Genomic DNA, 26421 nt, shown 5'->3' with positions numbered 1-26421 from the left:
GCTTTCTAGTGAGAGTGTTTTTTGTATGGCCAAATGTAAATCGCTTTAACATTTTAAAATTATTTATTTATATAATTGATTTGCATAATTTTAACTCGGAATATGAAGAATTTCGGGAGTAGAAATTTTAACCATTTATTCCCCACATCAATCTGCGCGCACCTCGTGTGTGGTGAGTTAGGTGGGAAACCCGCCTAGAGCACGCTTTAGTCGAGTTTGCCACCCGTTCAAAAGTGAAACAAATTTCCTTTTTTAAAATTTTCCTAGTGAAACAAATTTCCTTTTTTGTTTTTGTTTTTTTTTTTTTTTTTTATATAGTTACAAAATATGAATAATTTATTGAACTTATTTCTTTGCGGTGTTGTGTGTTGTTTTTTCGTTTTTGTTTTTAACTTAAATGTTAGCAGGCGATAAAGTTAAAAGTAAGCATTAAAATAACATTAAAAACAAATCAAGCCGAGAGAGCTGAACTGATTTTGATCTGAGCAAGCTTTTTATGTTTTTCTTTTTCCTTTCTTTCTCTAGTTTGAGTGAGCTTTTTTGCGTGTGCGTGTGCTCCACATACATACATGCATACGTAAATCAATATATAAACGTTAGATTTGAACAATCATCAGTAAAATACTAAAACAAACAAAAAAAAAATACATAGAAAACAACTTTAAACAATGCTACGGGGGGATGGTTGCAATTTGCGTGTGACTATTAAATTGATTTCATTGTGTGCGTGCGTGTGTTTGTGTGTGTGGATTGCATTTGAATCGTATCAGGCAATTAACTCGGCGAAAAAGCTTTTGGGCTTTCGATTTAGTGCGTGGCTCCCGATCGATGCGCCAAGAATAAGAAGTACAAGCCTCCCGCATAGGCCAAGAAGTTGAACAGTCCAAAGACGCCAGCTGCCGTATTAGAGCCGTGTCCATGCTCAGTTGATTCGCCCCATTTGGCCAACTGCACAATGAATGCTATAAAGTACAGCAAGGTAATTATAGCGGTGGCTATCAGTTCCTGCAAGAGCGAGCGAGAGAGAGAGAGAGAAGGGTAAGAAGTTAAGCATATTATTCTGTTTCTTTATTTCAATTGATGCTTACCGAGAATATCCAGTTGACGTTGACATTGAGAGCCTCGCGAATGCCCAAGAAATAGGCGGCGATCAAGAGGATGGTGACGATAAACGAGAGCACGACAACGGTCAGGAAGAAGTTTGTTGCGGATGACATGGACGGTGAGGCAAGCGCCATGCAAATGATGCCAAGTACCTGCAAAGTAAACAAACAGCAAATATTCATCAATTGCTCATCTTAATTGGCGCCGTTACATTTTCAAACCTTAAAGCAATTGAACGCGCCAATCGGGATCGCAGTTAATTGCCTTATTTAGGTATGTGCACACAAACATACATACATATATACATATGTGGTATGGTGTGAGAAAGAGGGAGAGAGAGAGCGAGAGAGATGCGTCACTAGTCATTGCACTTTGACAGTCAAACAAATTGACACCCAGGACGTGTGGTGGGCGTCGATTTTGTATCGACGACACCGATTTCGATGACTGTTGCCCATTTCAGTGGCAAACTCAAAAATAATTGTGAATTAATTAGACAGACTTGTTCAGGTGTGCGCATTTATGTTGTTGCTGTTGTTGTTGCTGCTGCCTGTTTGGCATTTACCTAAAACAAAAGGCACAGTAAGCAGAGACAAAAAGTGAAAGCTGAAAGTTGTAGACGCCAAAAAAAAAGCAGCGACGCGACGACCTGTTGGCATCGCCACAGCAAAATAACATAGTAACAACAACTCAACTGGTTCTTGTTTATGTTATTGTTTGTCTTTCGTTTGTGCATCCAATATGGAAGTGTGTGTGCGTGTGTGTGTGTGTGCACATATGCGAACTCTTGTTTACATGCGCGAAGCTTGAGAGCGCCCTCTGTTGGCCGAGGTTGATTGAACTTGATTGCCAATGCAGTTTGTAGTTTTTGCACTTGACCACAGACTTTTTTCTTTGTTTTTTGTTTTGTGTCAACAAAAGTAAGTGTAACCACAACTGTAAATTGAGACTAGGTAAGAAACAGATATGACAGTTTATGAATGAGGTCGGAAGTGTCGTTGCCATTTGGTAACGAAATAAAATTATACAAATAATCTTGCTCGCCAAGGGTATTAAAAACAAAAAGCCATCACAATTTTGCGTCATCACGTTTCAAAAATAAATTCAACTCGCGTTCGAAAATTTTGAATATATTATAGAGAAATATTAGACATGTGTATGTATAAGCACACACACACATACGAACATGTATATGTAGGTGTGTAAAAGAATTGAACGCTTGAATAGCGTAGAAATGATTTTGATAATAACCATGCGACGGGATCAAGATTGTCGTTGTTGCTCTTGTTTAATCAAAACGGGTAATTTGCCTTCTGAAGCATGTAACCGCTATGTTGACCTGCATACATACATCCACGTGTATGCATGAGTGTGTGTGTGTGTGTATTCGCATGATCGATGGAGCGAAACGGAGTTGGAGACAGAGACGCAGCTCAGCACTTCTAACAGCAGAAAAAAAACATGCATCGATTAAAGGCAAAGATACGGCCACACCCCCAAAACAAAGCAACAAGCATAGGGGCGGCAGCTTCAAAAGTTCAATGGCGGCATGCCGATAACGATAACACAATGAGACAGTCACACTTGCGCAGAACGATGACACCGATGACAATGCACACAAACAGCTGAGCAGTTGAGAAAGTAAACACAAAAACATAACATGAAAAAAAGAAAAACATAAGCAAAACGATTTGTTGACAAGCAAATTAGGTGTAAACAATCGTTATTATTACGTTAAGATGAGCTCACTTTTGTAGCCCGTAATTAGTCAGAGACTCTAACTGACACATGGCTTTGAAATGAGAACTTGTTGACGATCACTCTCAGTTTAGATCACTCAAGTTGTTTGAATCGCAATTCATTGTATTATTCGGGCGTATTACCATAATGCCATAACTGGTTGAAAAATTCTTAAAATATTTCTCTGTGTATGTATGTATGTCACAATTTCCGCTTTGGGCCAACTTATAAACCACTTGCGATCATTGTAGAATGAATGGGCGGGCGGGCAATAATATCCACTATACTATATAGTATAGAGACCTTGGTCCCAGTGGCACACACTGCTTCCAAAATACTTGCAGCAGACATATGTATAGACATTCTATATATATGTGGATATATAGTACACATAATATCTTACGTAATGTGCCTATTATGATGAAGAAAGCCGAATAAATCGTGATCGTGATCATGATCATGATCGTTGGTTCGTTCGTATAATTTCGGTTCTGCTCGCATACAAAATTTGCATACATATAGATTGGATAAATATGCGACGACGAATTCTCGTATTCGTAGATATTCTTACAGACGGCCATGGCACGACCAAAATAAATAGTACGACAAGTTCTTTGGTCTCCCCCAAAAAATCTGTTTTGTCCAAGTTAACAACAACACAATTTGTGGAACTTTTGATTCAACTCAATTCAATAGTCGCCCTTATGAATATGAAAGGAACTTAAACTGGAACCAACTTTGTTTTGTTGGAATATCAGGGAACTGTAAGTGGAATCAACTTTTGTTCTTTGCTGTGCTTGGGCAATCTTATCGTTGTTTGGCATTTTCTAGAGCTCTATCGACGTTATGTTTGTCAACCAGCCAGCCAGCCGGCCCAGTTTAATTGTTGAATGGTCGATAAGATCAACGACAACCACACAAAACTACAAAAAAAAAAGTACCACATGGCCCACGGATCGTATGAGTAATGTAAAGGACACGGGTCGCATGAGTAATGTGAGCCATGTGTTAAATGGTGACTCAACCACAAAAAACTACCAAAATAAAATATAGCCAATCGACCATAATCTGTATTATCATACATATATATCGATTACCCACCAGCTGTTGCCTCAATTTCAACGGACTTATCAGCCTTGTTGAGGCTTAGAGACGGAGAGCGCTTTCCATTAACTTTAGTCTATCGCAATTCCCTTTCCAACCCACCCGAAAAAAAAGTATTGCTAATAAGTATGCCAAGTTCATGATACTAAAGTCGATGTAGTAAAGTCGGTTATCAGCTGTTGCTACGATAAGATTACAACGCGCCAAAAAGAAATTGCATTTAACGATGATGAAGACGCCGAAAATCCGTCGTCTGTTTGTCTTATTTAAATCTTTTTTTTGTCTCTCTCTCTCTCTTTTTGTCTCTGTGCAAATTTGCCTAAACACTTTGTTTGGCATGAGAAGCGTGTTAGAAGAGTGGCGAACGATGTCGTAAAGCGACCAATTAGCGCTAATCAATAATACATTAATAATGCTAATGGCAGACGTTTTTTTTTTTTTTTTTTAATGTGAGTTCCAGTAATTGAACTGTTTAGTTGTTCTTTTTTGTATCTATCATTCTATTGATTTTCTAACCGCATTTTCAATGCGTTGTCCTTCAACCTGTGTGCGTGCGTGTGTGTGTGTGTTTGGGTGTTTGGCATGTGCCAAGCGACAATCTTGAGCTGATCTCGCTTTCTCTCTCCTTTAGTCTTTTTCCACATTGTTGTTGTTGTTGTACTCATTTCTATCGCTAGTCTGCGTGTGTGTGTCAATGCAAAAAGAGGCCGCTGTGTGTCGCTGTTGTGCTACGCGCTGTGTTGGCGGCCACCTGTGGGCGGACATCGGCAGCTTTTTTGCTTGCACTTTGTTGTTGTTTTTGCTGCTGTCGCTGTTGTTGTTGTTGTTGGCATTGGCTTGGCCAAGTTGTAACTTGTAACTGGCAACTGGTAAACCTCTTCCCACGCTTTTTGCCCAGCTGGGTTAATAATATGTATGTATGTGTCTAATATAGTAATCAGATTTTCGTGAAATTCAACAGCTGTTCGCTCGCTTTCAAATAGAACTAGTAAATTCCCCGTTCATTAGATATGAAAAATTTAAAACAACCGCGGCGGCCAATAATGATATATTGATAATGTATTGCATAAGCTATTGTGGCTGTGTGTCATCAAGGTGATCAAATTCAAATTCAAATTGGAATTGAAATTGACCACATGCAGCACTCACATGGTTGGTGGCTTTTAGCTTTCCTCTTTCTTCTTCTAGTATCTCCCTCCCTATCTTATCCAACTAATGAGATCCTGACACTGGCAGTGTGAGAGCGACAGAGAGAGATAAATAAGAATTGACATGGCGAGGAATGTGCATTAATTGACAACACCGTAGATAACATTTCAATTTACACATTGAATGCTGATAAGCGTGGGAGGGGGGGGGATAATGTTGCAGCCCTGGTGCTTACCAATTGGGCAATCTTGAGAATGCCGGGTATTGTTCTGTAATAGTCCAAATTGAGGCGAATTGCGCCCCAAAAGCCGCCATTATCGCCTCCAGAGGGATTCACGCCGCCAGGTGGCCCCGTTGTTGTTGTTGTTGTGCGCTCAATATTAACGACCGTCTCGACCATTTCGATAACTTTTCTTGTGCTTCTCTCGATAAATGTTACTTTTCTTACTTTCTCAGTTGTCAACTATTTTTAAACACACTTCTTTTCTTTCCTTGTCACACCCGCGATTGTGTCACAAAAAACAAGACAGAAAAAAAATAGAATATGATAGATCTATTCATATACTACTTCAAGTATAATAAGTATGACGGCGAGGCGCGCGTTTGTGTGCTTTTTAAATATATGTATATAAATATACAAAGTCCTTGACAAAACTATGTATGTGTATATAGTAGCAGCTAGTTAACAAATAGATCTTCTCATGTACTTTTAATGCGCGAACAGAAAACGACAGCTACATATATACATATATGCGTATATCGAAATTATTTCAAATCGGCAATTCGTCGACCACTGCTAACGATACGCGTCCAACGACTGACGGCACTGACACTGACTCTGACTCTGAATACTGTCGCTGTTGCTGCTGCTGTCGCTGTTGTTGCGGTTGTCGCTGTTATGCGTCGCAGTCGCAGTCGCTGCCTCTGCCTCTGCTTTGGCTGTTGTCGCGGACTTGCCGTATAACGGTTAACTGCACGCATACCAGCAGAAAAATACCAAACAAAATATACTTGCACTCACTCACTCACACACACGCACGCGCGCCGATCGCCTGGACAGCCCTTTTTTTTCGTTCCACACCATGCCTTCCCCAACACACACACACACACACACACATATATATATATATACGTATGTGAATGCAATTGTATATGTGCAGCTTGCCGCCCAAAGCTCTGCGGCCCCCAACGAGCCGAACGCAATCAGGTTTTCGCCGAACGCTTGCCGAGACCTGAGCAATATAATATACTATGTAAGTATTGCTTGCTGAACACCCAACACAAACAACAATTATACATGTTCTCAATGGCGCCTTATACTCATAGCTAGCCCTCCTTCTCCCGACCCACGCGCTGCTAAATGCGAACACACACATACACTCAGCGCAAGTATTATTTTGAAAAGTATACTACATATCTAAAAAATATATGTATATTCCACAAAAATAAGTGCGTGAATAAAAAAATTAAAAACAATTTCAATATTATTTGTTTGTTTAAACAAGAAAAATGTAGCTTTTCCTTTTATCTCTTTGACCTTAGTAGATTTGCGCTCAAACGAATTTTATATATTCCAAAACAGTAACGGCAATTTTGCCCATATAATAAATATTTCGATAACTGATCGCACAGTTTACTCTGCTCAATATATCGAAAATGGTACTTTGCAGTATTTTAGTACTAAAAATGTATAGCAGCCACACTGGCTGCCATCGATTTATCGAAACTATACCCCAGAAAGTTTGTCATTGGACATCGATTATTCGATAGCTATAAAATGTTGTGTGCAGCAATGACATTATTGTATATTTTCGATAGACTGTCAATTTAATATTAAACCTATTAAATATTTATAATATTCATTGAAAGTCAACTTGTCGAATTTACTAATATTAAAATAGCGGCGCGATCAGTGTGTGCAAAATACCAAAAAAATAAACATGTGACCGTTTTTTTCTTGTGAGGGATATTTTGTGCTATATATTTGGTATATTTGTGGGACATATTTAGTGTGATCGTAAAATAGGTGAACAATTTGCTGTGACGCTGCCATTTGGATTTGGATTTGGACCCTTGTGTCTCCTTGGAATGTAATCCTCAAACATAACAAAAGCAAAGAATAACGCAAGTGCTATTGGGCGGACGGTTGAGCACAAAACGCAAACAAAATAAAAAGTGCAAATTATTATATGTGCGTGCGTGTGCGTGCGCGGCGGAGACAACAATCGATGTGCCACACACATTGCATGTTTACAAACACAACGACAAATACTCGGGTTCGCCAAAAAAAAACTAAAAGAATTGCAGCGAAAAAGACAAGCAAAAAATACATGCAATACAAAATTGCAAGCAACACGCAGCAAGCAGAGAGCAAACAGCAAACAGTCAAAACGAGACACACAAAGTGTAAATAATAGTGCAAAGTAAGCGCAAGCAAAACTCCCTGTTTTTTTTTTTGTTGGTGGCCAGTGGCGCCCTCTAGCGAGGAGGCTCTTGGTTGGCTGGCAAGCAGAAGCCGAAGCAGAGGCTGAAGAAGTTAAGCTGCCTCAGTCTCGCTGCCTCTGCCTCTGCCGCTGCCACAGCCACTGCCTGGCCGTATGTGGCGTTGGCGGCCCTTCTTGGCCAGGTGTCGCTCAGGCGTGCTCAGTGAATCCTCAAGTGGTTTCGTGACCTCATCGACTGCTGTCAACAACAATAATAATAATAATAATATCAAGTGTGTGGCGCCTCATCAACCTATCAATTAGCTTGCATTACACTCGTCTCTTGCTCACGCTCACGCAGGTAAGCATAATAATACTAATATGTTAATAACAATATTGACTCACATGTTTCTGTTGTTTCTCTTCTATATGTTCCAGGCGGAAGTCAACAGCTGCCACAGATTAGGCCACAACGCAGCAGCAGGTAAGCAGAGAGATGAGATTCTTCACTTGTTGAGATTCAATTCATTTAGCTTTTCCTCTTTTTTGCAGCGCTGCCAGCAGCCAGAAGTTGCATGCCACAGGAGTCGAGGCGACAGCAGCACAGGAGTCGTAAAGCATAGTCAACATGGATGGGGAGCGGCGACGTCGGTGAGTGAGAATCAACAATAACAACAACAACATCAACGACTTGTCGAGAGAGCGAGAGTGGATCAGATTTGTTCAGACAAATTTAGCTAAAAACATCAGTGCCAAACACCTTCCATAATCATGTTCAAAGCGACAGCAACAGCGACAGTCGCTGGAGCAACTGCAAATCAACTTGATTGACTGCCAAATACCCGCCAAGCAATTTAGGCTTGAGCTAACAATTTGTTTGCTCGTAATATTCTCACCAAATTTAAAAGCGTTTGCTTTAATAGTTTGCCCGATCGAGGCGGCCAGACAGACAGACGGATGGTAAAGTTTACCGCGTTTCAACTTTGCGCATTGTGGTGTCAAAGGGAGGCCACTAACACATAATACCCTGTTATCCTTCTGCGGCTTGGCGGGTATATCAAACGAGCAAAGCAAAAGCACTTCGGGCGACTTTTCATAAATTTGCCATTTTCGCATTAAAATTTGTAAGCAAACCAAATGGCAAGCAGGCAAGCAACACGATACCAAAACGACGTCAAGTCGAGAGTCGACGTCGACATCGACGTTTCGCTATTTTTGGGCGATTTTGGCTGCCTGCGACTGTTCTGTTGCACAAAGTCAGTTGCAGGCGGCGCATCGGATGCGTGTAACGCGTTTCCATTCGCAATTCGTAATCGGACAAATCACAAAAATCGCAAGATCGTTGATCGCAATTTGTGACGGTCGAAGCAGCAAATAACACAACAAAATAAAAAAAAAACAAAAGCACAGATTTTTGCCGATTATGTGGCTGGCCGATGCACTCCATTTGCTTGAGCCCCAACGGTATGTTGTTGAGCTCTCCTCATGCAAATTCCTCTCGAGAATATTAAACGTCAAAAGCGTGGGTCTTTAACACAAATACTGCAAGTGCACAGGCACACAATATAAAACACAATTTAGTCATTAAATTTATTAGCAGAAATCAAAGCTAAGTGAGATGTGCTCAACTGTTAGATACCCGGTAGATTCCAATTATATTATCTTGTGGTTATAATGCAGATATATACGCTATATATACGCTGTTTTGATACCTGAAGTTGTTTACTCCACAAATTTCTTAATTGCAATTTATCAAAATTTGAGTTTTCCTATCGAAGTTTCTTAATTACAACTTGTCAGTATTTAAGTTTTCCAAACGGTTTTATGAAATTCGGAGATCATAATGCTTTACAGAACTCAAAAAGAACATAGTTTTGTGAAATTTTAAGATGATAATGTTTTATAGACCTCTCCGAATAACACACATTTTATTCGATCATGCTATCAAAGGCATACAGATCTATAATGTAGAGCTTTAAAATATGTGGAAATTAATATTTCTTAATTACAACTTGACAAAATTTGAGTTTTCTAAACGAAGTTTGCAAAATTGTAAGCAGATAATGCTTCATAGGTCTCTGTAGTATTGTGTCAAAATTTCGTCTTATTAGCTCTTTTGGTTTCAGAGTTATAGGTGTTTAAACGTATGGACAGACAGACAGACGGATTGCCATTCACACAGAATACCCTTCTACACTTTTGGGGCAGCAAGTGTAAAGAAAGCAAGCAAGAATAACGCAAAGGCAAACAGATCTATGATGCAGATCATTAAAATGCGCGGAAATTAATAATTCGGAATGTGATTGTTGAAATTCGTTATTGTTTTCTCGCGCTTGGGCGCTAACAAAATATGCGTTTAAGTGTTGCGCACTTACAAGAGGTGTCCATACTTCTCCCCTTCCCGCTCTTGTTCCCCTCTCTTCACCCCTCCCACACACACACGCAGCTGGCTCTCTTGTTAAATGTGTTAAAATAAATAATACGATTCAATTGCCCCTTGTCTCTATCTCTCTATGTTACGATGGCTATTTAGGTGCGTGCATAAATTAAATTTACAATTATATTGTCTCTAGGTGACGATAATGTTGTCGTCGTCGTCGTCGTCGTCGTTATTATCGTTGAATTCGTTTGCTGCTTGCTGCTAATAATTATGTTGTTGTTGCCGCCATTGCCGTTGAACATTTATCTCGCGCAGCATTTTTGAAAATTCCACTTTTCCAAGTTTGTGTTGTTCGCTCGCTTGCTGAGCTCGCTGAGCGTTTTGTTTTTGGCTTTTCTGTCATGCCGTAAGTGGCGATGATGAAATCACAACAATTCAAACACCTTTTAGTATCAATTTTGCGCCGTCTGTCATCGGTTGCCTCCCTCTGGCCACTTCATCCCCCCCCACCCCAATGGCATTTGGCTGGCGGAAAACATCGATGCTTTGCGGCGGAAAAGGATCGAGTTGTTACTATTCAGATGTTTTCGCTTTTCTGTTATATTTCTAGTGATTATTTATATTTTCCAATTAATTAGATCGTAATTAATCAGCTTTCCGCTTCTAAGAAACTGGGCTCAACATTTTGGGGAATATTTCGCATTGGGTTGTTGATAAGCCAATCAGCTGGGGTCAGTTAGTCATTCATTCAATCAGTCGGTCTGTCAAGCATGCAAATTTGTGCAGTGCAGAGATGATAACGGTAAAGGGAATGGGGAAGGGGGATGGGTTAAAATGTGTGCGTGTGCGTGCGAGTTCATTCAGAAAACAAGAACAATAATAAGAACACACTGATGATGAGATCTGTGTTTGCTCTCTTTATTTCTCTTCTTCCTCTATGCTCGTTGTTGTTTTTGCTATACAAAAAGAAAGCGCGACGCGACGTCGCATAAGTAAACCATATCAGCGAGTCTGTGTGTGTGTGTGTGTGCGTGTCTCTGTGTGTGTGTGTAGGCTCTGGCATGCATTCATCCAGCAATTTATCAAAGTCAACAGAGAGTTGGAGAGTGTGGCTGCACATTGCGATAAACTAAAGGTCCCTTCAACTGTGTTGTTGTTGTTGTTGTTTTCTGTTTGTTGTTTGCTGATTACAGTTGCAACTACCCACCTCCCCCCACCCTAAACGATGTGGCCAAAAAGCACAAAGCTGATAAGCGTGTGTTGTCATGCGTCGCACATTTCGTCACCAGGTGACCAAATTGCATTCGCTTCGCCACGCGCCGCTAGAGGTCGCCATCGTCATAGGCATGAGCAGCGCGCTTATCGATATCGATATGCCAATCGATTTGTTTGTTTACTTACTTTTGTTTTTGCGTTGGTTGCGTTAGTTGGAGATTTGTTTTCATTTTTTTTCGGCGTTCTTAGTTGGCGTCTTAAATTGATTCTAGTCACTGTTTAGCGCCCGTCTGTCTGCCAGTCAGCCAGCTAGCCAGCTGTTAAATTTTGCGCGAGATAAGACAGCTAGAAATATTTCTAGGAAATTCCAACGAACAGCAGCAAACGGGGGCGGTGGCAGGGGCAAAGGCGGGGGTGAATAATCAAACGCGCTTTTCCGCAATTCTTATTAGTCATAATGGGGAAGGTAAATACGACTACGAATGCAAATGTTGCTTGGTCTCTCTCTCTCTCACTCTCTTGATATTTGTTTAAGCGATTTATACGAAAGCTATTCTGAGGGGGGTAAACAAACAAAACAAATTGCCAAATCGACGCTTTCTTTGTGTTCTCGTGTTGGCAGTGACCTAATAACACTTCACTTCACTTCACTTCACTGCACTGAACCTAGACAAAGAACAATCGCAGTTACTGCTGTCTCCAAAGAGGTACAGAAATCAGAGATCAGAGAGCGACAAGTCATTGGAACAACAACCCAGCCAAGATTCCATCCAATTCTTTCCTCAGATTATGATGCACAGTTGTAGGTTTCGGTTTCGGTCTTATAATGTAATATTTATACCTTATACGATAAGGAAGTGACTAATATTAGATATTCAAGAATAATAATTAGTTATTAGGATAAGAGGGTATTAAAGATTTGTACCTGCAGGAAATATATGTTGTATAGATAACATATATAGCAAATATAGCATTCGGTATATCATAAGTGTTTTTGGTATACCAATTCGGTTTTTTATAATTCATCCGTTATATTTTGTACTCTGTGGTATATTTTGAATGTAGTGCTTTATACTTTCGGTATATTTTCGGTATTCTAATTCTGTATATATTTGGAATTCATCAGGTATATTTTGTACTCAATATATATTAGATTTGAATGTGTGGTACTACTATCGATATACCAATTATGGATTACGGTATATGGCTGTACTTTTTCGGTATATGCTTAGAATATGGTTTCATAATTGTAACCTCCTGAAGAAAATATATGTTTTAGTTTGTTTGGCTGACAATTTGGTATATTTAGTACTTTATCTCTTATTTTGAATATAATAGTATATTGATATAGCAAATATAGCTTTCTCTATATTTCAGAATATACATATATGGTATATTTCTTATTGGTAGATTTCGACTCTTCGGTATATTTTAACACTCTAACATTATATCGATATACCAAATATAGCCTTCGGTATTTCAGTATTTTCGGTGTATTTTGTACTGGTACATTTTGAATAGTGCTACATTCAAATATGGATATGCCAAAGATAACATTCGGTATATTTTAGTAGGGTTCTTAATAAGTGCTACATAGTTAAAATATGTTAATGAATGCTAAGTAACTATAAATACACTCATTTTTATGTGATAAATCAGTTTACTCATGTTATCGATATGTTATCGGCATTTGCAGAGCGACGACGCTGGAGCGCGAGATGCGCGATCCGACGAGCATCTGCAACGTGGACTGTCTGCTGGACACGGTGTCGGCGCTGGTCAGCGATTGTGATCACGATTCGCTGAAGCGTCTCAAGAACATTGAGCAGTATGCCTACAAATGTGAGTAGTTATCGCTATCTTAACTATCGATAGTAATCAATTAATCGAATATTATGTTGTTGTAATACAGATAAACCGCTGGCGCAGCGCATTAATCAGCTGCGCATGAATGTGGATGACTTTGATTTCATCAAACTGATCGGAGCGGGCGCCTTTGGCGAAGTGCAGCTGGTGCGTCACAAATCCTCACGTCACGTCTACGCGATGAAACGTCTCTCGAAATTCGAGATGATGAAGCGACCCGATTCCGCCTTCTTCTGGGAGGAACGTCACATCATGGCGCATGCCAACTCCGAGTGGATTGTCCAGCTGCACTTTGCCTTCCAGGACAGCAAATATCTGTACATGGTGATGGACTTTATGCCCGGCGGCGACATCGTATCGCTGATGGGCGACTACGAGATACCGGAGAAGTGGGCCATCTTCTATACGATGGAAGTGGTGCTCGCCTTGGACACCATACACAACATGGGCTTCGTGCATCGCGACGTCAAGCCGGATAACATGCTGTTGGACAGTTATGGCCATCTGAAGCTAGCCGATTTCGGCACCTGTATGCGCATGGGCGCCAACGGTCAGGTGGTGTCCAGCAATGCGGTCGGCACTCCCGACTACATCAGTCCCGAGGTGCTCCAATCCCAGGGCGTTGACAATGAGTACGGACGGGAATGCGATTGGTGGTCGGTGGGCATATTCCTCTACGAGATGCTGGTGGGCGAGACGCCCTTCTATGCGGACTCGCTGGTGGGCACGTACGGCAAGATCATGGATCACAAGAACTCGCTGAGTTTTCCCCCCGAGGTGGAGATCAGTGAGCAGGCGAAGGCGTTGATTCGCGCCTTTCTCACCGATCGGACACAGCGTCTGGGTCGCTATGGCATCGAGGACATCAAGGCGCATCCGTTCTTTCGCAACGACACCTGGTCCTTTGACAACATACGCGAGAGTGTTCCGCCCGTTGTTCCCGAGCTGACGTCCGACGATGATACGCGCAATTTCGAGGACATCGAACGAGATGAGAAACCCGAAGAGATGTTTCCCGTGCCCAAGAGTTTCGATGGCAATCATTTGCCCTTCATCGGGTTCACCTACACGGGCGACTATCAGCTACTGTCCAGCGACACCGTCGACGCCGAGTCCAAGGAGGCGCAGTCGGTGAACAGCAGCAGTAACAGCAGCGGCAACGCGGCGAACAATAATCACGGCCACAATCACAGTCGCCATCGACCCTCGAATTCCAATGAGCTGAAGCGTCTTGAGGCGCTGCTGGAGCGAGAACGCGCTCGGGCCGAGCAACTGGAGCAGCAGGACACGAGTCTGCGGCAACAGATGGAGCTGAGTACGAAACGCGAAGCGGAACTGCAACGCATCGCCACCGAATACGAGAAGGATTTGGCTTTGAGACAGCACAATTACAAAGTCGCCATGCAGAAGGTCGAGGTGGAGATTGAGCTGCGGAAGAAGGCCGAGGCACAGATGGTGGAGACACAGCGGAAGCTGGAGAACGAACAGAAGACGCGCACACGCGATCTGAACATCAACGAGAAGGTGCTGACGCTGGAGAAGCAATTGCATGACATGGAGCTCAGTTTCAAGAGCGAAACGGAGCACACACAGAAGCTGAAGAAGCAGAATGCCGAGCTTGGGTTCACACTGAAGACGCACGAGGAGAAGGTGCGCGACATGTGCGAAATGATCGATACGCTGCAGAAGCACAAGGAGGAACTCGGCCAGGAGAATGCCGAACTCCAGGCGCAAATGGTGCAGGAGAAGAATCTCCGTTCGCAGCTCAAGGAGCTGCACAAGGAGGCCGAGAACAAAATGCAAACGCTGGCCAACGATCACGAGCGCACGCTGTCCCGCGAACAGAAGGCCCAAGAGGACAATCGGGCGCTGCTCGAGAAGATCAGCGAACTGGAGAAGACGCACGCGAGTCTCGACTTTGAGCTGAAGGCCGCCCAGGGTCGCTATCAGCAGGAGGTAAAGGCGCATCAGGAGACGGAGAAGTCGCGTCTGGTGTCCCGCGAGGAGGCCAATCTCCAGGAGGTGAAGGCGCTGCAATCGAAGCTCAACGAGGAGAAGTCGGCACGCATCAAGGCCGATCAGAACTCGCAGGAGAAGGAACGACAGCTGAGCATGCTGTCGGTGGACTATCGCCAAATACAGCTACGTCTGCAGAAGCTCGAGGGCGAGTGCCGTCAGGAGTCGGAGAAGGTGGCGGCTCTGCAATCGCAGCTGGATCAGGAGCACAGCAAACGCAACGCGTTGCTCTCGGAACTGAGTCTGTACAGCTCGGAGGTGGCGCATTTACGCTCCCGGGAGAATCAACTACAAAAGGAGCTGGCTGCCCAGCGGGAGGCGAAGCGACGCTTCGAGGAGGATCTGGCACAGTTGAAGAGCACGCATCACGAGGCGTTGGCCAACAATCGGGAGCTGCAGGCACAACTCGAGGCGGAGCAATGCTTCTCGCGCCTCTACAAGACGCAGGCGAACGAGAATCGCGAGGAGAGCGCCGAGCGTCTGGCCAAGATCGAGGATCTCGAGGAGGAGCGCGTCTCCCTCAAGCATCAAGTGCAAGTGGCGGTCGCAAGAGCCGACTCGGAGGCCCTGGCACGCTCCATTGCCGAGGAGACGGTCGCGGATCTGGAGAAGGAGAAGACGATCAAGGAACTGGAGCTCAAGGATTTTATCATGAAGCATCGCAACGAGATCAACGTGAAGGAAGCGACACTCGCCACGCTCAAGGAGGCCGAATCGGAGTTGCACAAGAAGCTCACGCTCAAGGCCAACGAATGCGACGAGCTGCAGCAGCAGCATAAGAAACAGCTCGACGAGCTGCAGCAACAGCGTGCCGCCAAGGACGAGGAGATCGCCAAGCTGGGCGAGAAGTGCAAGAACGAGGTGCTGCTCAAGCAGACCGCCGTCAACAAGCTGGCCGAGGTGATGAACCGTCGAGACTCGGAGTCGCAAAGTAAGTATTTCGACTTGCTTACTCGTTACTTATTTCTCTCTATTTGTTAGTTATTTCTTTCGTTACTTATTTCTACCGAGAAATAGTACCAACTTGTTACTTACTTCTCTCTATTTGTTATTTATTTCTTTCTATGCGTTACTGATACTCGTTATTAATTTTTCTTTTCTCTTTACTTATTACTCGCACTCGTTACTTATTTATCTATACTTTATTTGTCTCTACTCGTTATATATTTCTCTCTACGCGTTACTTATTTTTCTTTACACGTTACTTATTACTCGCTGCTCGTACTTTTTTCTCTCTGCACGTTACTTATTTTTCTCTACGTATTGCTTATTTATTTTTTCTCGCCACTCGTTACTTATTTCTCTCGCTTTCGCATTGCAGAACAAAAGAGCAAGGCCCGCTCTACGGCCGAGTTACGCAAGAAGGAGAAGGAGATGCGCCGATTGCAGCAGGAGTTGTCGCAGGAGCGCGACAAGTACAATCAGCTGCTGCTCAAGCATCAGGATCTGCAGCAGCAGTCCGTCGAGGATCAGCAGCTCAAGCAGAAGATGTTCATGGAGATCGATTGCAAAGCCACCGAAATCGAGCATCTGCAGAGCAAACTCAACGAGACCGCCTCCCTCTCGTCCGCCGACAACGATCCCGAGGATAGTCAGGTATGTCAGATCGCATTAGCTCAGATCGCATCTCTCATATTGAAACATACAACATACGTACACATACACACTCACACATGCATTCACACACAACTTTCTCTCGCTCTACTTCTCTATGTTTTGGTGTGGTTCTCTCTCGATCTCGCTCTCTGTTCACATTCGCTACTCGCTACTGAACTGAATACAGCACTCCTCTCTGCTCTCACTCACACAGGACTCGGTCTTCGAGGGCTGGTTGAGCGTGCCCAATAAGCAGAATCGAAGACGCGGCCAGAGCTGGAAGCGCCAATATGTGATTGTCTCGTCGCGCAAAATCATCTTCTACAATTCGGAATTCGACAAGCACAATACAACAGATGCTGTGCTCATACTCGATCTTAGGTGAGTGCCAACAACTTTGTCGTCTACTTCTCGTTACATTATTCTCGCGAATGAGTCACTCGTCGATCGAGTAACGAGTATTTGCCACTCGCCAGTTGAATATATTACAGTTATCTTACATAATTTGTGAATGTAACTATCTTTAAGTGCCTCTTTACATTATTATCGCGGAAAAATCACTCGTCGATCGAGAAACGAGTGTTTCTTTAGGTGTAGTTTGTTACTCGTTAGTTATTTGCTATCGTTAAGTGCAGTTTTAGATACTCGTTAGTTAGTTACTCGCTATCGTTGCAGTTCTCGTTACTTAGTTACGCGTTACCGTTAAGTGCTCTTCTTATTATTCGTTAGTTGGTAACTCACTATAGTTCAGTGCAGTTCTCGTTACACGTTATTGTTTATAAGTAATTTGACCACTCGCTAACTTCGCTTCTTATCCTCCCTGCAGCAAAGTGTATCACGTGCGCAGTGTGACCCAAGGCGATGTGATTCGCGCCGATGCCAAAGAGATTCCGCGCATCTTCCAATTGCTGTACGCCGGCGAGGGCGCCTCGCATCGTCCCGACGAGCAACTGGACTCGACGCTGCTTGGCAGCGGCAACGAGGAGCGTCCCGGCACCATAATACACAAAGGTAACTGCGATCTTCACTTCTCCTCCTCTCTCGCTCTCTTTCTAATATGTGTTGTCTCGTTCTAGGTCATGAGTTTGTCCAGATCACATACCATATGCCAACGGCCTGTGAGGTGTGCACCAAGCAGCTGTGGCACGTGTTTAAGCCGCCGGCGGCATACGAATGCAAGAGGTAAAGAAACACCTTTGATACCTATATTAAACAACAATTTCACTTACCAAATCTTGAACTCTTTCGCAGATGCCGCAACAAGATCCACAAAGAGCACGTGGACAAGCACGATCCGTTGGCGCCGTGCAAGCTCAATCATGATCCGCGCAGTGCACGCGATATGCTGCTGTTGGCCGCCACGCCCGAGGAGCAATCGCTGTGGGTGGCGCGATTGCTCAAGCGTATCCAAAAGAGTGGATACAAGGCCAACTCGTCGAACAACAACAGCACCGATGGCAGCAAAATCTCCCCCAGGTAAACTCTCGATGTTCTCGCTGTTAAGATACACCGTAGTTTTGCCTCCCCTGCCCCCCATTGACGTTGCCAGACAAAAAAAAAGAAGAAAAGGCTTTTATTAATATGTGTGTGTCTAATCTTAAGCTAATTGATTACTCGTATTTATTTTCTTTTCTCGCTTTGTTCGATCTACTCGCTCGTTCGTTCGCTCATTCGCTCGCTCGTTCGTTCGCGCGTTCGTTCACTCGCTCGCTCGCTATAACAAAACATTCATCCATCAAACATCATCCATCAACCATTCATCACTGCATTACCGATATATCCATGACATGCTCTCCAGCCAATCGACGCGTTCCGCCTACAAACCCTACGCGGCGATTGTCCAACGCTCCGCCACGCTGCCGGCGAACTCTTCGCTCAAGCAATGAACAGCGAGATCTCCTCCAACGAGTTGAGAAGTGAAGTGAAGATGATGATGATGATGAAGAGTTTGGTTGAAAGGGTGCGCAAAAGAAGATGAAGATGGAGATGAAGCGAAAGCGGAAGCGAAAGCTGTTGGAGCTGGAATTGGGAGATTGTATCTAATGTTTATACTTACTACTTACCGAGTATCGAGTCGAAAGAGAGAGAGTGAGAGAGAATATCAACTACTAAAATGATTATGATTACTTAATTTTTAACATGCATACAACAACTACTACTACCATCTATCAATCAATCAATCAATCGATCGATCTACCTACCTATACTATATCTATCCTATATACTATATACACATCTATATATACATATATATATTTTTTGATTAATTTACACATTTGAGAAAGAGAGAGAGAGAGAGAGAGAGCAATGTCAACTCGTTGGACGCTTTATTAACCCAATCAATCAATCAATCACTCAATCAATCAGTCAGTCAGTCAGTCAACTAATTGCTTAAATGGCAACGTCAAATGGCAACACTTCCACAACAATGCCTCGAAAAAAGAATTGAAAATGAAAAAAGAAAAGAGAAAAGAAAGAAATAAGATAACCGAGTTCTCTATTATATAATGCATAGGTTCGTAATGTAGTAATCTAATTGTACTTATTGTATACCCCCTAATACTATATCATATATACCATATATAACAAAAAACATTCTTAGAGCTCTGCCTATCCAATGTATGTATGTATATGTAAAGAACGGTAAACAATTGCAGATTTACAGTTAGAGATACACTTACTTAGGTATTAACGAATTGTATTGCATTTTGATTTGTGTTTGGGTCCCCAACAAACATCGTCAACAACAACAACAACAAGATGGAGAAGAGAAACGAAGAAGTATAACGAGTAATATTTTTTTTGACTAGCTCTTAAGCAAACCCAAAGGCAAAAACGCAAAGCATTCAAAGTAACGAGTAACAATGTAACGAATAAAATGTAACGAGTAACGAATGACGCATTGCGAAAGAAAAACGTCACGTCAAGTTAACGAATCGAAATAACGCGCTGTAATTATGTAAATCTATAAGATATCGATCGCATATAGATATATATATTTCCATATCTATCATACTATATACATATATATGATGCGTGATGCGTATGTATTGTAGTTTGTGCCTTGCATTTTGCATTAGTGTTGTAGCGAATATCATCGGCCAAATTATTTGTTGTTCTTATGATGTAAGAAGATTGAAGATGATGGGGAAGGGGGCATCTCCACTATATACTACTACATAGTACAGATTTAGATGCCTTGTAATACACCCTGTAATAATATCATAGATAAGTGAACCTAAGTCCAAGTCCAAGTCGCATGGCAGCTACAAAATAAGTAACGAAAACGAAACCTCCTCAATTTCAAAATATTCCATTTGAAGAACTAACATTTCAAGCATATTCTAGGCTTACATATCCACATAGTGTGATCGGTGAGTCTTCAGTCTTCCCTTTCCCCAATATATATATCTAGAATTCCTCCTGATTTGCTGGTGAACTCTTTTTGTTGATATTTAAAGTTTTGTTTTGAGAGAATCGCTATGCTAGAAGCGAAGATTGTAGCCTGATCTGATCTTTCTACGGAAATTGTAACAAAAGTATAGTCCACATATCACAGCAGTTACTTAAGCGAGTAAGCAAGAAGCAAAGCTGTCAGAGTGAGTGAGAGTGAGAGAGAGAGCAAGTCAGAGAGTTATGAACAGAGAGAATAAAGAAGATGAAGACGAAAATAAGAAAAAGAAAAAAAAAATCATGGCACAGAGTTTTGTGTAAAGGCTACATCTAAGTATTAAATATCAAATATGTTCTAGTTCTAGTTAAGTTAAACAAATTATTTATTTCTGTTTGTTTGTTTCCATGCTTGTGCCGCCATCTATCGGCCGGCAGATCATCCTAAAAACTATTTCTACGCTATCCAAATGACGAAACTCTTATTATGAATTAAATGTTTCCATGTGTGAATGACAATGTGTGTGTGAGTGTAAGATTTATATGTGTGTGTGTGTGTTTGTGTAGTATAAATGAGAACATTGGACGTGTGCCTAGATAGAGAGAGAGTGAGAGGGAGATAGGGGGAGAAAGAGGAATTGTTACGAATCGAATTGGCCAAACAGAGACGACGAAGCGAAATCAAAATGAGATCGATAAACCGATATACAAAACATTCTGCATCTATTTTTTTTTATATATTTAAATCTATGCTAGTTGTTAGTCGAAGCAAAAAAAAAAAGAAAAGAAAAAACGAAAAAACTTTGAATGAAAAGCGCTGCTTTTGAAAATCATTATTTACGATTATGACGATTATTATTATTATTTTATATATATATATATATATATTATGTATGACGTATTGTTAGGCTTATGTTTAAAGCTACTTCTAGTTTAACAACAACAACAAGATCCACAACAACACCAACAACAACGTATGTAATTACATCATGTCTCTGAAATCGAATTGAATTTGCCCAAAAGGCAAAAGCACTTCGAGTAAATAAAGTAAAGTGTACAAAAATCGACAAAAATCATAAAAAAAAAACCGAATGCTTCTTATTTTTTTTGTGTTCTTTCGTTTTTAAGTGTGTGTGTGTGTGTGTTTTCCCTTCCTTCTCCTGCAATTAGCTACCATCATCACGTACTTCGTTATTATGCGTTATTTCGTTGCTGTTTGTGTTTATTCTTTTTTTTTGTTTTTGGTTTTGTTTTGTTGTGTCGTGCTTTGATCTATTGAAGAACTTCTTATCTTGAACACACAGCAATCATAGCAATGGCCTAGCCTTGGGCAACACCATTCAAACCTTGAGACTGTCCAATCGACTCCTGAACAGCTTTAAGAAACGTTTACGAGCCGTCAACTTCAACAACAACAACAATCACAACAACAACAGCAACAATAATTGTAGCTCCAACTAGTCTAAAAACTATTGTATACTTTATATATATTGTAGATCTGTAACTTCTTTCGATAGTGTGTGAAATATAGAAATTCAAAGTCTGATATTACGAAACGAATGCCAAGCGAAAAGCAATAACTCAAAACTAACAATAAATGTCGAACAAACATTGTTTAAACAAATCCAACAACATCTTTGTCTTCATCAAAAATTTGCAGCTTTTAAACTTTTCTATATGATTTTAATTTAAACTCCTCAGTAAGTGAATTTATTGGCAGCACTTTTCTTCTTTACTCCAATTTCAATTTATGGTAAGTGAATTTATTGGCAGCACTTTTCTCTTTGCATTCAATTACATCTCCTGGGTGAGTGAATTTATTGGCAGCACTTCTTGGAGCACCTTCAACACATTTTTCCACAGAATGGGTAAGCGATTAAATCGGTTCTTTAAATTAGAGTTGAATTAAAAACAACTAAGAATGTAGCTCATTCGAGTGTGCTCGACTGCGAAATACCCGCTACCCATTTTGAATCGAAACAAAACAGTGTTGTAATCATTTTAAAATATATAAAATTAATACCGAAGGCAATATTTGGTATATTGATATAGTACTGTATTCTAAATATACCATAGAGTACTAAAATAAAATATACCTAATTAGTATACCAAAATACAAAAAATGTACCGAAGGCTGTGTTTGGTATATCGATATACATAGCTTTCGTATTTGTTTCTTATAAACTTAGCTATCATATTATTTTATTTTTTGGCTTATTATTTTAATTATAGTATTAAGTAAGTTTGTGTAAATTTTAACGATAAATGCCGAGTCGAAACCTTTTCTACTTCAACGAATAATAAATGACAAGTTCATCAACTTCAGTGTATAAAAAATTCTACAATATTCTGAACAAAAAAAATAAATGCTGGATTTTCGTACCTATCTGAAAGTCATATCTTTATTATACAATTTATATTCGAATAAAGATCGATAAAGATGAGATCTTACAATAATACATATGTTATCGTAGTTTTGCATTTATTTACTTACAACGTATTATTATTTCAACGTCATTTGAAAAATAATAGGAAATAAGTTAAGTGATGGACCGGACCAGATGCAAGATCCATAATGGATGGAAACATATCCTACTAGTTGTTAGAGTATAACGTTGCAACGTTGGCCATTTGAAGGATGTCCCACCGACTGAGGTCTAATTTTAATTGTTTTTTTCTTATCAACTTGCCATTATTATATTCTTGTGTTCTTGAAATGTTCATAATCATAAGAGAATATGCAGCTGGGTATTAAGTGTTGAAAGTATCGAGAGATTAGTGTTCAACGGTAACTGCGATATCCGTAAGAGTGTGCAGAAAGCAAAATAATTCCGAGTCCATAATGAAAGCCTTGGACCTACGATGACCTCAACGAAGAGCGTCAATCCGTGGTACCATCGTCAGACATCCAAGGGAATAATAAGCCAGAGACGTTTGCTGAAAGTATGCAAAGAAATTAAAATCACAATTATATTTATTTTCCCAATTTACTTACTGCATTTCGTCAGAATTAGTTTAACAAAAAAATAAAAAAACACAAAAAATTTGGAAAATTTGGGTGTTGACTCGAGCGAGTCTGAAAATGAACTAACGAAAAATGTGTGTCGAGCTGATGCTTATTTAGGTCTCGAATCAATTCAAAGGCTACTCTGATTAAATTTATTTTATACTCCCAAATTATTCGCCTACTTTAATGAGAGAACATTTGGGGAAGAAGACCTATTTGGATTTTATTAAATTTTAGTACTAAATCCTGCTGTCCGTCTGTCCATTTGCTACCACCGCTTTCGTTTTATTTGTAGTCGAGGTATAGACTTTAAATTTGTGTAATTTGAATGATAATTTCGTATACTAACTTATTGAAATTAATTTGTAAGTATCCACGTAGGTTTTCGGTTTTTATTCCTCAAAGCTTTCTTTGTAGAAGTGCATGAATAAGTAATATAATATGAAGCGTTGTCTCCACAATTCTGGGTGAGTTTTCCCACGATCGAATTAAAATCAATGTATATCCGAATCTCTTCTATTAATTCAAGCGAGGGGATCTAATCATGCATCTCAACGACAGGGAAATTTAAAGATGGAATCTTCACAAAACTAAGCTTCAAAGCAACATGATAACGAATCTAGGAAGCTTTCACAATGAATATAAAGTAAGCATTTTAAAAAATATTTAAATATCATTCAATTAGATTCCTATGGGATACGGTTAAAATTCATATTCTGCAACTTTTATGTTAGTGCGTATTTTGCATTTCATCACTTAATATCTAGCATGAACTGAACTTATTGCTAAGATGCAACTCTAAGTTGGTTTTATCTTTTCCTCAGATTGCTGCACTCGATGAATTACTAACATCGCAACATTACATCGCCTTTCATCATCATCAGTTTCATGTTAGCGATTCATTTAAGGGTAAGTGTACTGTTATTTATTTTATTTCCTTTTACATTGTTATTTATTATTTATTTTTATTACTATTTTTATTTTTATTTTGAATTTATACTCGCACATCGATAAAAAATTCTCCCAAAAAAGTCTTAATCCTTAGCAGATCGTTTTTGAAATGAAATTTGCATTTAAAGAGGTTCAACTTGCATCCTTTGTCAGTCTTTGTCTCCATGGCCACATTGTTAGAGCTCTTGGCAGCACTGTTGCAACACTCTGCGTTCCATTTGAGATGGAGATGAACTTGTTTTTATGATATTAAATGTGATATTAATGCGGTGTAATGCATCGAAAATGGAATATTAAAATCATAATGGATTAGCATAGCATTATATACTATTTTTTTTGTTTGTTTTGTGTTTTTCATTTTCATTTTTGGGGTATTCGTGTCTTTGCTGCATTTGCATGCGATTTGACGTCGATGTTGATGTTGATGTCGATTTCGATTTTGATTTCGAATTGGTTTCATTTCATTGCCGCGCTCGTATATTATTAACTACTTTTGTTGTTATTAATTTAACAAGTTTCTTGTTTATGTGTCTTACATGCTCTCTAACCTGCCCAGATGGATTAGGCCGCAACCCCGCCCTGCTGTGCCCTCCTTCCTTCCTCTGACTCTGACTCCGACTCTGACTCCTCCTCCTCTTTGGTCAGAGAGACGTTGACAATTCGAGTTTTGTAGTTCAAGGTAAAATTGGCCACACTTGCAGCTGAAGGCAGTGACCACATAATTAGCCAGTGCTGCCCATAGCAGAGGTAGAGTGAACGTGAAGGGAGGGAGGGAGGCAGCAGAACTTCAGCAAAAGTTCAAAGCGATCATTAAGAGCGACATTTGATGACGTTTCACAGCGATGCTTTATTGCCTTGCCCCAAACTCAAACCCAAATCCAAATCCAAAGACAGCGACAGCGACAGAGTGAGAAAGAGACAGCGAAAGAGAGGGAGCGACCCCTCATCGTGATTATGATTATCATTATTAATATCATTAGCATTATCATTAAGAGTCTCGCCCGCGCCCAGCTTTATCAAATCAGTTCAAGGCCAAAACATAATGGCATATTCAACAACAAGATCTTCCTCTCTCTATCTGTCTCCCCCCCGTCCCTTTCGCTCTCTCGCTCTTTCGTACTGTCTCTTCGCTGGATATATTATATATATATATATAGCTGGATATATCGTGCACATATGCAAATGTGCCTCATTTCTGACTCTTTACTGCCTTTTTCTTGGAGATTTACATGTTGCCCGCCTCAGCTTGATTTGGCACTCCGTCTTCATCTTCGTCTTCATCTCTTCTCCTCCTCCTCCTCCTCCTCCGTGTCTATCTACGTCGCCACCTACGTCTGTGGCTTCGGGATTTACCAGCCGCAGTCACAGAGCAGCGCCCATCTTTATCTTTATAAAGCAACAATTGGCCCGAAATCAATAAATTAATTAGTAAAATACGCGTACTCCGACTATCGATCCGCCAAGCTGTACAACTCATGCTCGACTGCCAGATACCCTGGCTACTAATTAAATTTATTTAGTATATCTTTCATTGCTTCCTTCTCTTTCTTTCTTTCATCTTTCATCTTTCATCTTTCACTTTTAAGATTATTTTCTACATCATATATTTTACTATATTTTATTTCTTTCTATCTTTCTTTATTTCTTTGCTTCTTTCTTTCTTTCATTTTTCGCATTTAGTATTATTTTCTACATCATATTTTATTATTATAACAATTTATATAATGTTCTAACAATATCTGTCATTATTTCAATCATTTTTAACTTTCATTTATTTTCATATCGTATTTAAATTTTATATTTGCTAAATAGTTTCCACATTTTCAATGCTATATTATATTTAATTAATATTTTTATATATTTATATAAATTTAATTTAATATCCCTTAATATTTTAAAACTTTGACCTTTCTTAGGTATACGTTATGCCTTATATCGAATATCGAACACAAGCGTAGAAATATCGAATACACTTTTTCGATACCCTATCGACGTGAAATCGAAACGGAGCTCATTGAAAAATAAAAGCAGAATTATTTTTAAAAATCAGTAGTGAAATTTACATAGCTTTGGACGAATTTTTATGATCAATATTTATTCGTTCCGATTTCATTTCGATAAAATACTGAGAAATATATCGAAAATTAATGTACGATATTTTTACGATTTTGTCCGACATTTTCAGAAAGCTCACGAATGTGGAAAACAAAGCATGCATACAAAATTGTATTTTTCTATCCTTTTTTGCATTTCTTTAATCAGTGCTTATGTAAGTTTTATTTCTGTTTTCCAACGTGCACAAATGTAACCGCTTATCGGGGATACCCTTTGTTGGTAGTTGTTTGCCTACAGGGTATGCTAAGCTAAAAGCCAAACCTAAAAGCCAAGCGCCGCTGCCGTCGACGTCGTGGCGAAAACCTGTCGTTGTCGCTGTAGTTGTTGTTGTTGTTGCTGCATAGCACAAAAGCCACACAAATGAC

General features: G+C 40.4%; 2 protein-coding genes and 1 long non-coding RNA gene across 7 annotated transcripts; 1 reads left to right on the top strand and 2 right to left on the bottom strand.

The window, feature by feature from the left end:
• Positions 1 to 326: 326 nt before the first annotated feature.
• On the bottom strand, positions 327 to 5938 carry LOC117577646 (CKLF-like MARVEL transmembrane domain-containing protein 4). The gene is made up of 3 exons (XM_034262527.2): positions 5333 to 5938; positions 1089 to 1256; positions 327 to 1005 (listed from the first exon to the last, which is right to left on the bottom strand). Exons 1-3 carry the CDS (start codon positions 5495 to 5497, stop codon positions 808 to 810), a joined length of 531 nt encoding a protein of 176 aa, XP_034118418.1. The 5' UTR covers positions 5498 to 5938; the 3' UTR covers positions 327 to 807.
• Positions 5939 to 7119: 1181 nt separating this feature from the next.
• LOC117572048 (rho-associated protein kinase 1) lies at positions 7120 to 21538 on the top strand. Of its 5 annotated transcripts, none has more exons than XM_052005763.1 (11): positions 7120 to 7881; positions 7959 to 8004; positions 8073 to 8171; positions 12812 to 12957; positions 13028 to 15928; positions 16319 to 16593; positions 16808 to 16974; positions 17420 to 17604; positions 17670 to 17775; positions 17845 to 18069; positions 21288 to 21538. In XM_052005763.1, exons 3-11 carry the CDS (start codon positions 8149 to 8151, stop codon positions 21442 to 21444), a joined length of 4185 nt encoding a protein of 1394 aa, XP_051861723.1. In that variant the 5' UTR covers positions 7120 to 7881; positions 7959 to 8004; positions 8073 to 8148; the 3' UTR covers positions 21445 to 21538. The 5 variants fall into 5 exon arrangements, with proteins under 5 accessions (XP_051861723.1, XP_051861721.1, XP_034110639.2 ...); XM_052005761.1 differs by having other exon boundaries at positions 8054 to 8171; positions 16781 to 16974; XM_034254748.2 differs by having other exon boundaries at positions 16781 to 16974; positions 21288 to 21537.
• Positions 21539 to 22444: 906 nt separating this feature from the next.
• Positions 22445 to 23171, bottom strand: LOC127565749 (uncharacterized). Its single transcript, XR_007955107.1, has 2 exons — positions 22979 to 23171; positions 22445 to 22920 (listed from the first exon to the last, which is right to left on the bottom strand). It is a non-coding gene; the product is annotated as an uncharacterized LOC127565749 (long non-coding RNA).
• Positions 23172 to 26421: the final 3250 nt, after the last annotated feature.

Source organism: Drosophila albomicans, chromosome X (assembly GCF_009650485.2).
Source record: "Drosophila albomicans strain 15112-1751.03 chromosome X, ASM965048v2, whole genome shotgun sequence".
Lineage (NCBI taxonomy): Eukaryota > Metazoa > Arthropoda > Insecta > Diptera > Drosophilidae > Drosophila > Drosophila albomicans.
This window is presented reverse-complemented; position numbering and strand designations above follow the sequence as displayed.

Excerpts from the sequence above, each read along its gene's own strand:
- LOC117577646 (XM_034262527.2), bottom strand. The coding sequence starts at position 5,497 with ATGGTCGAGACGGTCGTTAATATTGAGCGCACAACAACAACAACAACG. Across the intron at positions 1,257-5,332 it reads TTCTCAAGATTGCCCAATTG|GTACTTGGCATCATTTGCAT; the intron begins GTAAGCACCAGG and ends TTTACTTTGCAG. Across the intron at positions 1,006-1,088 it reads ACGTCAACTGGATATTCTCG|GAACTGATAGCCACCGCTAT; the intron begins GTAAGCATCAAT and ends TCGCTCTTGCAG.
- LOC117572048 (XM_052005761.1), top strand. The coding sequence starts at position 8,149 with ATGGATGGGGAGCGGCGACGTCG. Across the intron at positions 16,975-17,419 it reads GTGCTCATACTCGATCTTAG|CAAAGTGTATCACGTGCGCA; the intron begins GTGAGTGCCAAC and ends TCCTCCCTGCAG. Across the intron at positions 18,070-21,287 it reads GGCAGCAAAATCTCCCCCAG|CAATCATAGCAATGGCCTAG; the intron begins GTAAACTCTCGA and ends TTGAACACACAG.